At 60.9% G+C, this 10,391-nt stretch overlaps 1 protein-coding gene and 5 non-coding genes across 7 annotated transcripts; 2 read left to right on the forward strand and 4 right to left on the reverse strand.

Moving 5' to 3' along the window:
• Positions 1-2,806: 2,806 nt before the first annotated feature.
• Positions 2,807-8,027, forward strand: HES7 (hes family bHLH transcription factor 7). 2 transcript variants are annotated; one of them, XM_045983890.1, is made up of 6 exons: positions 2,807-3,185; positions 3,534-3,758; positions 4,141-4,207; positions 6,186-6,281; positions 6,870-6,957; positions 7,281-8,027. In XM_045983890.1, exons 2-6 carry the CDS (start codon positions 3,697-3,699, stop codon positions 7,727-7,729), a joined length of 762 nt encoding a protein of 253 aa, XP_045839846.1. In that variant the 5' UTR covers positions 2,807-3,185; positions 3,534-3,696; the 3' UTR covers positions 7,730-8,027. The 2 variants fall into 2 exon arrangements, with proteins under 2 accessions (XP_045839846.1, XP_045839847.1); XM_045983891.1 differs by lacking the exon at positions 4,141-4,207 and adding an exon at positions 4,255-5,246 and having other exon boundaries at positions 2,812-3,185.
• TRNAG-GCC lies at positions 3,448-3,518 on the reverse strand. The gene has a single exon. It is a non-coding gene; the product is annotated as a tRNA-Gly (tRNA).
• A 276-nt stretch (positions 8,028-8,303) lies between the features above and the next one.
• On the reverse strand, positions 8,304-8,390 carry TRNAR-UCU. Its single transcript is given in 2 exon segments — positions 8,304-8,339; positions 8,354-8,390. It is a non-coding gene; the product is annotated as a tRNA-Arg (tRNA).
• A 502-nt stretch (positions 8,391-8,892) lies between these two features.
• On the forward strand, positions 8,893-8,974 carry TRNAL-UAG. The gene has a single exon. It is a non-coding gene; the product is annotated as a tRNA-Leu (tRNA).
• Positions 8,975-9,408: 434 nt separating this feature from the next.
• On the reverse strand, positions 9,409-9,480 carry TRNAQ-CUG. Its single transcript has one exon. It is a non-coding gene; the product is annotated as a tRNA-Gln (tRNA).
• A 561-nt stretch (positions 9,481-10,041) lies between these two features.
• Positions 10,042-10,114, reverse strand: TRNAK-UUU. Its single transcript has one exon. It is a non-coding gene; the product is annotated as a tRNA-Lys (tRNA).
• Between the last annotated feature and the right edge of the window lie 277 nt (positions 10,115-10,391).

Here is a 10,391-nt window from a genome sequence, read left to right on the forward strand (position 1 = left end):
TGTGTGCCGTGGCTTTGTGCCTTCACGGCACAAGGCCTGGTGATGGACACAGGCGATGGGAGGTTCCTGGAACTCGTTCCCACACCGGGGTAGCCAGGCGAACCCACTATACGTGGAAGTCCCGGGGAACCACTTTGACGTAGCCCACGAAGCTGGACATTTTATATCTCTCCAAGTCACCTTTCCCGTAACTGGATCCTGAAACGGCGACAGCCACCGCAGCCCCAGAGGGAAAGAGTGCCAGGCGGGCAGAGTGGACAGAGACAACGGTCTTCGCCGTTTACAGCTAAAACATCTTATTTTTGCCAGTTTTATAGAAGGACATGGCCATGTGAACACGTTTTCTAGGGCCTTCCCCGCCTCCCCCCACGGAAGCCCGTGTAAGGGGGGGTCCTGAAGTATGAAATGAATTAATTTCATGGAGAATTGGCCTCTGCACTTGAAACTTTGGATCCCACATTTCAAATGGACTTAACCTGCCAAGAAATCCCACTCCTCTGGCCTACGAGGCTTCGAGGCTTTTCCTGCTCTCCCAAATGAACGTTTCCCACCTTCTTCCTCCTCAAAGGACTTTATGAGCACTCTCCCCTCCAGCAGTGAGCTGGGCTCTTTCTTTGAGGAAATGAGAGCAACCAGGAGAACCCGTCTCACCCATTCCACACCCCAACTGACCCACACCCTCTGACTCCCCCATCTCCCTGTAGGCGAGGAGCCTTCCCTGATACCTGAGGCTGATTTCTCTACCAGGCACAGGAGTTTACCGTCCTGCCCGTGCCCTCCTCCCTGCCCTCCTTCCTTGGGCTACTCCCTTCATCCTCCAGGATGGCCCCTGTCCCTGGGTGCCACACACTATTCTGCTAACCATTCGTGGCAGAACTTGCTGGAGACATCTACGGTTGCTGTCTCCAGGCCTTCACCCCCATTCTTCAGTCAGCCCCCTAGTGGGACTACGCCCAGGCTCCCCTCCCCCCAAGTCATCTGTGATGTCCAAGATGTTAAGCTCTCACTCTCGTCCTTATCTGACCTCCCAGCAGCTTAGCTAGAACAGGTGGCTCCCTCCTTTATACACTTGCTGTTCCTGGCTTCCCAATTTTCTGTCCCAGGGACTCCGGCCTGGGACAAGCTCCCACTCCTTTGGCTTTTCTGCTGCCTTCCCCATCTGTTTAGATTCCTTTGCCAATTCCCCTCCTCCTCCTCCTCCTCCTCCTCCTCCTCCTCCTCCTCCTCCCCACCACCACCACTAGCCTCTAAGTGATGGGGGGAGGGGAGGTGTCCACAGCTCCTTGCTCAGCCCCTCTCTTTTCTCCCCACATTCTCTCCCTGGGTGCTCTAGTCTCTTAGCATTAAACCCATCTATCTCCCAGTGACCCACCCACACTATCCCCTACCTCTGACCCCCAGCTTCATATATCCTTGGCCTCCCTGTGGCTTCTGCTTGGATGTCTAAGGGGATCTCAACTAAGCTAACTAGAGAGTAATGTTTGGTCTCTCTCTCCAAACTTTTCCCAAAGCTCCACTCGCCCGGCATTTGCCCATTTGCCGTCGCAGTAAAAGGCACCATCATCCAGCCTGTTACTTAAACCAAAAACCAAGAAGTAACCCGTTCCCTTCTGTCTTCACTGCCTGCACCTCATACAGGCCAACATCAATGTCTTCTTGCCTAGAAGGCTGTTCAGCAACCCAAATGATCTCCCACACAGCACCCAAAGGGGTCATTTAAAAGAGAAGTCCGTGAATATGACTTTGCCCATTAAAACCCCCCACTTGCTTTCCCTTGCACTTAAGAATAGAATCCAAAGTCCTTGCTGAGTTTCTAAAGCCCTGTGTGATGGGGCCCCATCTCTCCCTCTTATCTCTGCTTCACTCCAAATCCTTCCTGCCAGGGACATCGGTGCTCCTTCTCTAGTTCCCACAAGCAAAGTGCATTCCTGCCCCAGAGCCTTTGCACTTGCTGTGTCTGTCATCTGCTTCTTTCTGCGGGATCTGCTGGGCTGAAATATCTCCTCTTCCTAGAGGCTGTCTCTGACCACCCAGCCATTACTCTGGCCATTACTCTGGCCCCTGCGGTAGCCAGCCCCCACCCCTCCCCCCCCAGCCCAATAACTATATTATATAATTTTCTGCGTTCTTCGTTATTTTATTTTCTGTACTCCCCTCCCCCCATAATGTAGGTTCAGGAGAGCCCAGACCCAGTGCACCCTCAGGGCCTACCCAATACTTGGCACCCGGGAGGCACTCCACAAATACCGATTGAGTAACTGGGCGGCCGCGCTCGCAGACAGATGCCCAGACTGTTGTACAGTTTCCTGCTGGGAGCCACGGTCGCGGCTGCGAGCAGCCGAGAGAGCATCCCGCGTCACTGACACAATCCAGAGACAGGAACCCCCAGGTGAACCAGACAGGCTGAAACGGACAGAGGACAGGAAGCCGAGACCGAGCAGGCCCAGGGCGAGCTCGGGAGAGAGACCCCGAGGCCCGGGCCCCAGGAGTCCGGGCAGCCGCGGAGCCCAGCGGAGAGAGCGGCGGCGAGCCGGGGGCGGGGTGGGGGGCCGGGGTCGCCCCCGCCCCATCTCCTCCTCCGTCCCCCCTCCCGCCCCGCTCCCAAGGGGCCGCAGCAGCTGGCCCGGGCGCCCGGCCGCCCGCCGGCCCGACGCGTGCGGGATCAAAGCGGCCGGGAAGGGGCGGGCGGGGAGGCGGCGGGGAGCCGGGAGGTGCGAGCGAGCTTCCCAGGGGCCGGCAGCAGCGTGGGAGCGCAGAGTGCCGGGAGGGGACAGAGACCCGGAGAGACCACGAGAGATCAGAGACCGGGCGCGCCGGAAACGAGCCGCGCGGGCGGCAGCGGCCGGAGCTAGAGACGCGCGGACGCAGGTGCAGACCCCGCGAGACGGCGCGGCGTTGCCGGGACACCCGGCGAGAGACGCCGCCGCCGAGCGCGCCGCGGGGAGGGCTGCGGCCGGGGACGCCGGCGGCACCGAAAGGCCGGGCGCCACGGACGTGGAAGGAGCAAGCGCGCTTCGGCGAGAACAGAAGGCAGGAGAGAGCGAGCGCGGGAGAGAAGGGCCAGAAGAGCCGGGACTTGCGGAGCGCCGGGCGGGAAGGCCCCGCCCCTCCCCCGCGGAGGGTGGGAGGACCCCCGGGGCAGGGATCCGAGCGGCGGGTCCGTTCTCAGGGTCACGCCTGCGGAGGTGCGGGGCCGGGGGACGGAGGTCGGGGCTTGGAAGGCAGCAGGACCCCCGGGCTGGGAGGACGGGGCTCGGAGGCAGGACCTTGGGAATCCTGATCGGGACCCAGAGCCTCCAACTCTGCCATAGGGTAAAATTAGAGTATTAATATTTGCTAGAAATATTAGAGATGCTTCTCATGCATTGTGTCAGACTTCTCCCTTATCTGGGGACAAGAGGGAGGGGGAAAAAAAAAAACAAAAACCGCAAAAGAAAACCAAGGCTGTGCATTGGCCGGGAATCGAACCCGGGCCTCCCGCGTGGCAGGCGAGAATTCTACCACTGAACCACCAATGCAAGCGATTGCTTTAGGGGACTCTACGGGAGCTTGGAAGAGGTGGAGGCGGCGGTGCTCAGACCGAAGGTGCCGGCCGGGCGCGGCGGAGGAGTGGCCCCGGGTAGCTGACGGGGGTGGAGCGCCAGGCCAGCCTTCCTCCCACCCGGATCCGGCCGCCCGGCCATAAAGTCGCCCCATATGGCCAGGGGCGGCCCCACACCCGGGTGCGAACAGCCCGGGCCCCCGAGCCTCGCGTGCAGGTGAGAAAAACTCAGCCCGAGCGCAGGTTCCCAAGGAGGGGGGCGAGGAGGGCTGCTGGGGAACACATCTGCGCTCCCATTTGGCCCAGGTAGGGGGAGGTGGGATAGACGGAGGCCCCGATCCCAGATGGGAGCGCCCTCCCCAAGGTCTGTGTCTGTCCCGGTTCGGGCTTCGGCGAGGCAGGCTCCGAGAAAAAAAAAAAAAAAAAAAAAAACCAGAACAAAACCCCAAGGTGTGGAGAGGCCCTGGGAGGGCGGGAGGGCCTCGTCGGCCTCTGACTCCGCAGCTTATCCTCCGACTGGGTCTGCAACCTTGTCTTTGCGCGTCCTTGTCCGGAGCAGTCCGGTTGACCCGCGAGAATCTCTGATTTTATTTTCTCAGACACTTTCTCCGGAAGCCTCCGAGTGCTCACGCACCATTCTGCAGAGGGTCGTGTTCTTGGCTTGAGGTGGGTGTTGATGATCGCTTTTTGTATCTCTTTCTTGTCTCTTTAAGAAAACTGCCTGCTCCCTGCTGCCCGATCCGCAGGAGGGGTCCCCAGGAGCAAGCGGCATGAGAATGACTTATGTCAGGCGTCCTGGAGACCACACGCCAGAACCTCCTATAATTAGTTTTGAATCAAATACTTCTAAGTGGGAAGGTCTCTCCACCCGTACTCCCTCTTTCTTGAGGGTCGGGCTCTTCCCCAGTCCAGCCATCGGGCACTGCGACCCTCTTCCCAGTGTCTATTTCACTCTGCTCTATTGTAGCACTTGATCACACACCGGCTTTTGCACTTGGTCCTGTAAGGAATAAGCTGGGCCTCTGGTGCTTCGGTCAGCTCCGCCCACCCAAGCCTAGACCAGGGTGCGCAGTGTTGGGGGAATCGAATAAAGTTCACTAAGATCGCACAGGGAGGCTCGTTCGCCTCCGGGCAGGGCCCCAGAACGCTCAGGTCGCTCCCTTACTCAAGTAGGAGGTGGATTTTGGGGGAAGGTGTATAAGGTCCAGTCTACGAGCTGAGGGATGCTGACTTTTATTTCAGAGTCGTGGGGGAACAGAGAACCCCCAAGAAAGCTGCGATTGGTGGTGTGGTGGTGGTGGGGACTCTGAACTTCATTCCTGAGGCCTGTCCCAAATCACTTCACCTCCCTCTCCCCCTAATAACCTCCTCCTTTCAGCTGGGTTCCGCCTCCTTATACAGCCTTAAGGGTCCTTAAACCAGCCGGTGCTGCATTGGCCCCTCATTTCCCACACTCCCAGGCCAGTTCCACTCCTTCCCCTCCCCCCTTGCGCTCCTCCCCTTTCCGGGAGCCTCGTGCCCCGGGCCGCGCGGGGAGGGACCTGGGTGCAGAAGGGGGCGGGTCCGGGTCCTACACCGCCCCCCCCCCCCCATCCCAGGAGCCCGCGAGATATAAGGAGCCTGGAGGGCAGAGGCTCGATCCACACCAGGGTCCGGAGGAGCGATGGTCACTCGGGATCGAGCGGAGAATAGGGACGGCCCCAAGGTGAGAGGCGGGAGGGAAGGGAGCAGAGGTCCCTGGTCCGGTCCGGGGACCCCGTCCCTGAGACCCTGGGTGAGGAAAGAGGCTGGAGTCGCAGGGTTGGAAGGGGGAGAGGTGCATGGGGAACCCAGGGCGCCGGGAGCTGGGAATGAAACTGCATAGTATGAAGAAGGGGACGGGGTCAGAGCAGGGGCTGCGTGGGCAGCAGAAGTAAAGGTCTTGGGTTTGGGTAATGGGACGCAGCACCTTGCGGCTTGCAGGGCGTGGGGATCCGGGAATTTGAGTGAAATAAGCGAGGCGAGCACAGAGCTAAGGGAGGCGGGTGGAAACAAAAAGCGGAGAGGCGAGGCACTTGCTCCGCGCGCGTCGTGATCCAGAGCGGGCCCGGTGCAGCCTTAGAGAGAAGGCCCGGAAGGCACTGGTTCCAGAGGCCTGAGACCGGGTGGAAGCTTTTAGAAGCAGTGGAGAAAGCTGACTGCATAGACGGGTTAGAGGGAGAAGAGGAGGCGCGGTCGCCCTGGGTATCTCCCTTTCTACACTCAGGGCCGGAACTCAGAGCCCGGCACCTTGCGGGCCACGTGTCTGGGCGCAAAGAGGGCCCGCAAAGTTCTCCACTGAGACAGAGAGACTGCACGAGACGGAGACGTAGAGAGAAAAGAGGAGGAGAAGGAGAGACACAGAGGGGAGGAGGGAGGCCAAGACTGAGAGAGGAGAATGCAGAAGACCCGGGAGAGAGAGGAGGCGAGCTACAGACATTGACCCTGCGGGCGCTGGGAGGGAGGGGGAGCGGAGAGGGATCCGAAGGGCCCGGCCGGAGGCTTTCGCTGGGGTGTCGGGGAAGGAGTGGGCTTGGGACTCTCCCAGTGGCGGGATCCGCACGCCCGCGCGGCCGCGCTGAGTCTCGGTCCGGTCGGCCCGCTCTCCCTTTCCTGGTGGTCGCAGATGCTGAAGCCGCTGGTGGAGAAGCGGCGCCGGGACCGCATCAACCGCAGCCTGGAAGAGCTCAGGCTGCTGCTGCTGGAGCGGACCCGGGACCAGGTCAGTCCTTCCGCCGTCCCCGGACCGTCCCCAGCGTCCCGTCCTCGCGTCCCAGGGCTTCCTTCTGGGGTGGGGACACATGCTGCACTGGCGACCCAGGCCCCAAGGCATCCTGACCCGATCCCCGCCCTTGGAATCCCATCCCAGAGCCCCCTCTTGCTCTCAGAACGCGATCTTCATGGCCACCCCTCGGGTCTGTAAGTTTCACACCTGGCCCTGTAAATTTCACTCCCAGGGTCGGTCAGTTTTCAACCTCTGGGTCTGCAAACGCCCCCCCCCCCCGCGCCCAACCCCCTCAGAACAGCAGGCAGGGTGGTTAATTTCAGTCCCCGGGTTTGCTGTTTCAAACCCCCTCCTCGCCCTGGGGGTTGGTTTCCTGCCCTCGGGTCGGACGGTGTAGTCTCACGGTTTCCCGGGTCCATTCTCGGTCATCGCCACTCCGCATTCGGTCGCGCGCTCCGTGGGCAGCGCGCACACGCGATCGGGGGCACCCCCAGCTCCCGCATCCCCCCTCCCTTCTTCCCCCTGCCACTTCCCCCTCTCTCCCCACCCCTCTCTGTCTTTGCGCCCTCCCCCGCCCGTCTGTAGAACCTCCGCAACCCGAAGCTGGAGAAAGCAGAGATACTGGAGTTCGCCGTGGGCTACTTGAGGGAGCGAAGCCGGGTGGAGCCCCCGGGTACAGCGCGGGGGTGGGGCAGCGGAGGGCGGGAGGGGGGATTCAGCGAGGCCGGGGCCGGGGTAGCTGGGGCGGACCCTGCGATGGACGGTGGGCTTGGGAGTGGTAGGCTCTGCTCCGAGGCGAGGTTAATAACTCCCGCGCGTGTCTGTCTCTGTGTCTCCCTCATTTTCTCCCTCTGTCCGTCCATCTGGCTTCCTGTCTCTGTCTGTGCGGCTGTCGCGCCTCGGTATCTCTGCGCCCCGCCCCTTCCCTCACCCCTGCTGGGCCCCTGCCCTGCCCGCCCGCGCTCCCGCCGGCCGCACCCGCCGCCGCGGCTCCAGGGGTTCCCCGGTCCCCAGCCCAGGACGCCGAGGCGCTCGCCAGCTGCTACCTGTCCGGCTTCCGCGAGTGCCTGCTTCGCCTGGCGGCCTTCGCGCACGACGCCAGCCCGGCCGCCCGCGCCCAGCTCTTCTCCGCGCTGCACGGCTACCTGCGCCCCAAGCCGCCCCGGCCGGAACCGGTAGATCCGAGGCCCCAAGCGCCGCGCCCACCGCTGGACCCCGCCGCCCCGGCGCCCGGCCCCGCGCTGCACCAGCGCCCCCCAGTGCACCAGGGCCCCCGTAGCCCGCGCTGCGCCTGGTCCCCGTCCCCCTGCTCGCCCCGCGCCGGGGATTGCGGCGCGCCGGCGCCCCTCACCGGACTGCTGCCGCCGCCGCCGCCGCACAGACAAGACGGGGCGCCCAAGGCCCCGCCGCCCCCGCCGCCCGCTTTCTGGAGACCTTGGCCCTGAGCTTTGGGGGGTGGGGTGGGGCGGGGGCTGGGGGTGAGGTAGAGACTCCAGCCCGAGGGCAGCAGAGGGACCCGGGCGTCGGGGCGAGCAGGTGTTGGGGAGGGCGGCGGGGCGCGCGGGCGAGCGCGCGGGTGAGATGTGGTCTATATTAGAGTATCTATATAAATATATATTTCCCCGGTTCCTGTCCCTTTTCCCTGCCCCCCTTGCGTCTAGGATTGTACCCTCTCTGCCCCCGGCCCAGCCCCAGTCCCTTCCCGAGTCCCTAGTGCATGGAATAAAGTGGTTATTAAATCCCCGTGTGTCCCCGAGCCAGGGGCCTGCCTTTATGTCGGCGTCCACGCCCACTTTTCTTCTGTCTCCCTTTCCTTCTGTCTCCCGCCCCTCCCAGTCCTGCTCTCCACGGCCCAAGCCCCGGGGCAGACAGGTAAGTAAAGAAGAGAGCAGAGCGGAGACTGAGGTTGGAGCTGAAACAGGTGGAAAACACTGAAATAGGGAAGGGGGAGAAGGGATGGGAACCTTTAAGGAAAAATCAGATAAAAAGGGAAGGAAAAAAAAAATATTGAAATAAAATCGACTCTGGTGGGATTCGAACCCACAACCTTTGAATCGCTCTTTCGTCACTAGAAGTCCAATGCGCTATCCATTGCGCCACAGAGCCACCTGGCGGGCGGCGGCGTCTGACGGCTTACGGGTACTAGCATGGGCGAGGGGCGGGGAGGGAGAGGGGTGTGAGGGAATTGGGCGGGGCATGCCAGCATCGCGTGGTTGGGACCTCGCAGGCCTGCCGGGGAGAGGTAGCGGGCCAGAAGCTCGAGAGCCAAGTGGCAGTGCGGGCGCGCTCGGGTGGAAGAGACAGGGAGCGAGAGCAACCGAACAGGGGCGAGCGAGTACATGGCTCCGGCTGCACGCTTGGGGGGTGCTTCCCGCCCAGGCGCACCCCGCCCCCAGATGCGGCCCCACCCACGAAAATAAACTTGTTTCGCTGCAAATATCCGTGTGTCTCACTTTCCTCCTCTCTGTCCGTTTCGCCGTTCGCTGCTCCTGGGTCTGCTGTTTCCGAAGAAGGCCCAACCCAGGGTCTGTCTTAGCACAGCCACCGCAGGCCTGTCTCGCCCCTCTAGTCTCTTAGGAGGACCGCGGGGAGAACTCGCTTCCACGCGGGTAGCGTGGCCGAGCGGTCTAAGGCGCTGGATTTAGGCTCCAGTCTCTTCGGAGGCGTGGGTTCGAATCCCACCGCTGCCAAGATGGAGTTTTTCTGGTGGCCTCCGCACCCTAGAACTCAAGACAGTCCGCCCCTTCCCCCGCGGGGTGTATGCTCCTTGTTTTTACGAAGACTGCGTGCAGGGTCGCTCCAGCCCCTCCCTGGTCTTCGGGTACAGCCTGGGTGGTGCTAGGCAGGACCTGGTGGGAACTGCCCGAGAGACCTTCGGTTCTTCATAAGGTGTCCTGAAGTTCCGTTCTTGTCTCTCAAAACTAGCGCCACTTGCTCTATCTGTAAGTGCTGACCGTGTGCTCTGCTGGTGTGCAGGAGGCTCCGATTACTCACTCTGGGAAGCCCAAAGGACACCGCCTTCTTTCCCTTTCCTTCTCAGACCCTCTCCGGGGACAAGGGACGCTCATACACGAGGCTGGTAAATAACAGCGCCCAAATGGTACCGAGTAGAGGTAAAAACGAAAGGTTCCACCGAGATTTGAACTCGGATCGCTGGATTCAGAGTCCAGAGTGCTAACCATTACACCATGGAACCCATTCCTGCGAAAGGTTTTTCTGGAAGTGTATATATTACTGAAGTTCTTGTTCTGCGGATCCCCGCCCCCCATTCTGCCATTCCCAGAAGACAAAAGAAAACAAAAACACCTGCCCCGACCGATGGGCACCTCCCTGGAGCACCTGAAATACGAACTGAGATGCGCGGTGACGTGTAAAATACACACATACTTAGAAGACACAGTACTTACTGAAAAGAACATTGTTAACATTTCATTAACAATTAAAAAATACTGATTACGGGTTAACATGGTAAAATTTCATGGGGTTAAATAAAATGTTATTAAAATTAATCTCACCTGGCTCATTCTCGAAGGTGCCTACTTGAACGTTTAAATTCGCAGGAAACATCTCTACTTTCCTTCCACTCTCACCGTTCTACTTTCTGAAAACTAAAAATCCCTGCCAGGATTACTATCATTTCTATTTTAAAATCATGTAACAGCACTTTTGCTATCTTTTCCCCCCCTTCCTTGGTTTTGTTTAAAGGAATACAGATATCGCGCCTACTCTTTAAAATATGGGGGGAAAAAAAAGCAGACGCCCGAACAGGGACTTGAACCCTGGACCCTCAGATTAAAAGTCTGATGCTCTACCGACTGAGCTATCCGGGCTCTAGCGAGAAAGTTCCGCTCCTGCCTATAAGAACTATTAATCCGCGGAAGTCCCGGCTCCCGGAAACCGAGGCCGACCGCACGCACGAGCACAGCGCCCCCGGCGCGCACCAGGAAAGAGCCGGAGCAGCCCAGCGGCTGCAGCCGGCGCTCCACCCGCCTCTCTCGAGCACGGTCCCGCTCCGGGTTGGGCGGCTGAGGCCGGAGCGCCGCGGAGGCTGGGCGCTGCGGTGCCGGGACTGGCCGCGCGGGGTCGCTGCCGGCTGCGGGCCTCCCC

Source organism: Meles meles, chromosome 18 (assembly GCF_922984935.1).
Source record: "Meles meles chromosome 18, mMelMel3.1 paternal haplotype, whole genome shotgun sequence".
NCBI lineage: Eukaryota > Metazoa > Chordata > Mammalia > Carnivora > Mustelidae > Meles > Meles meles.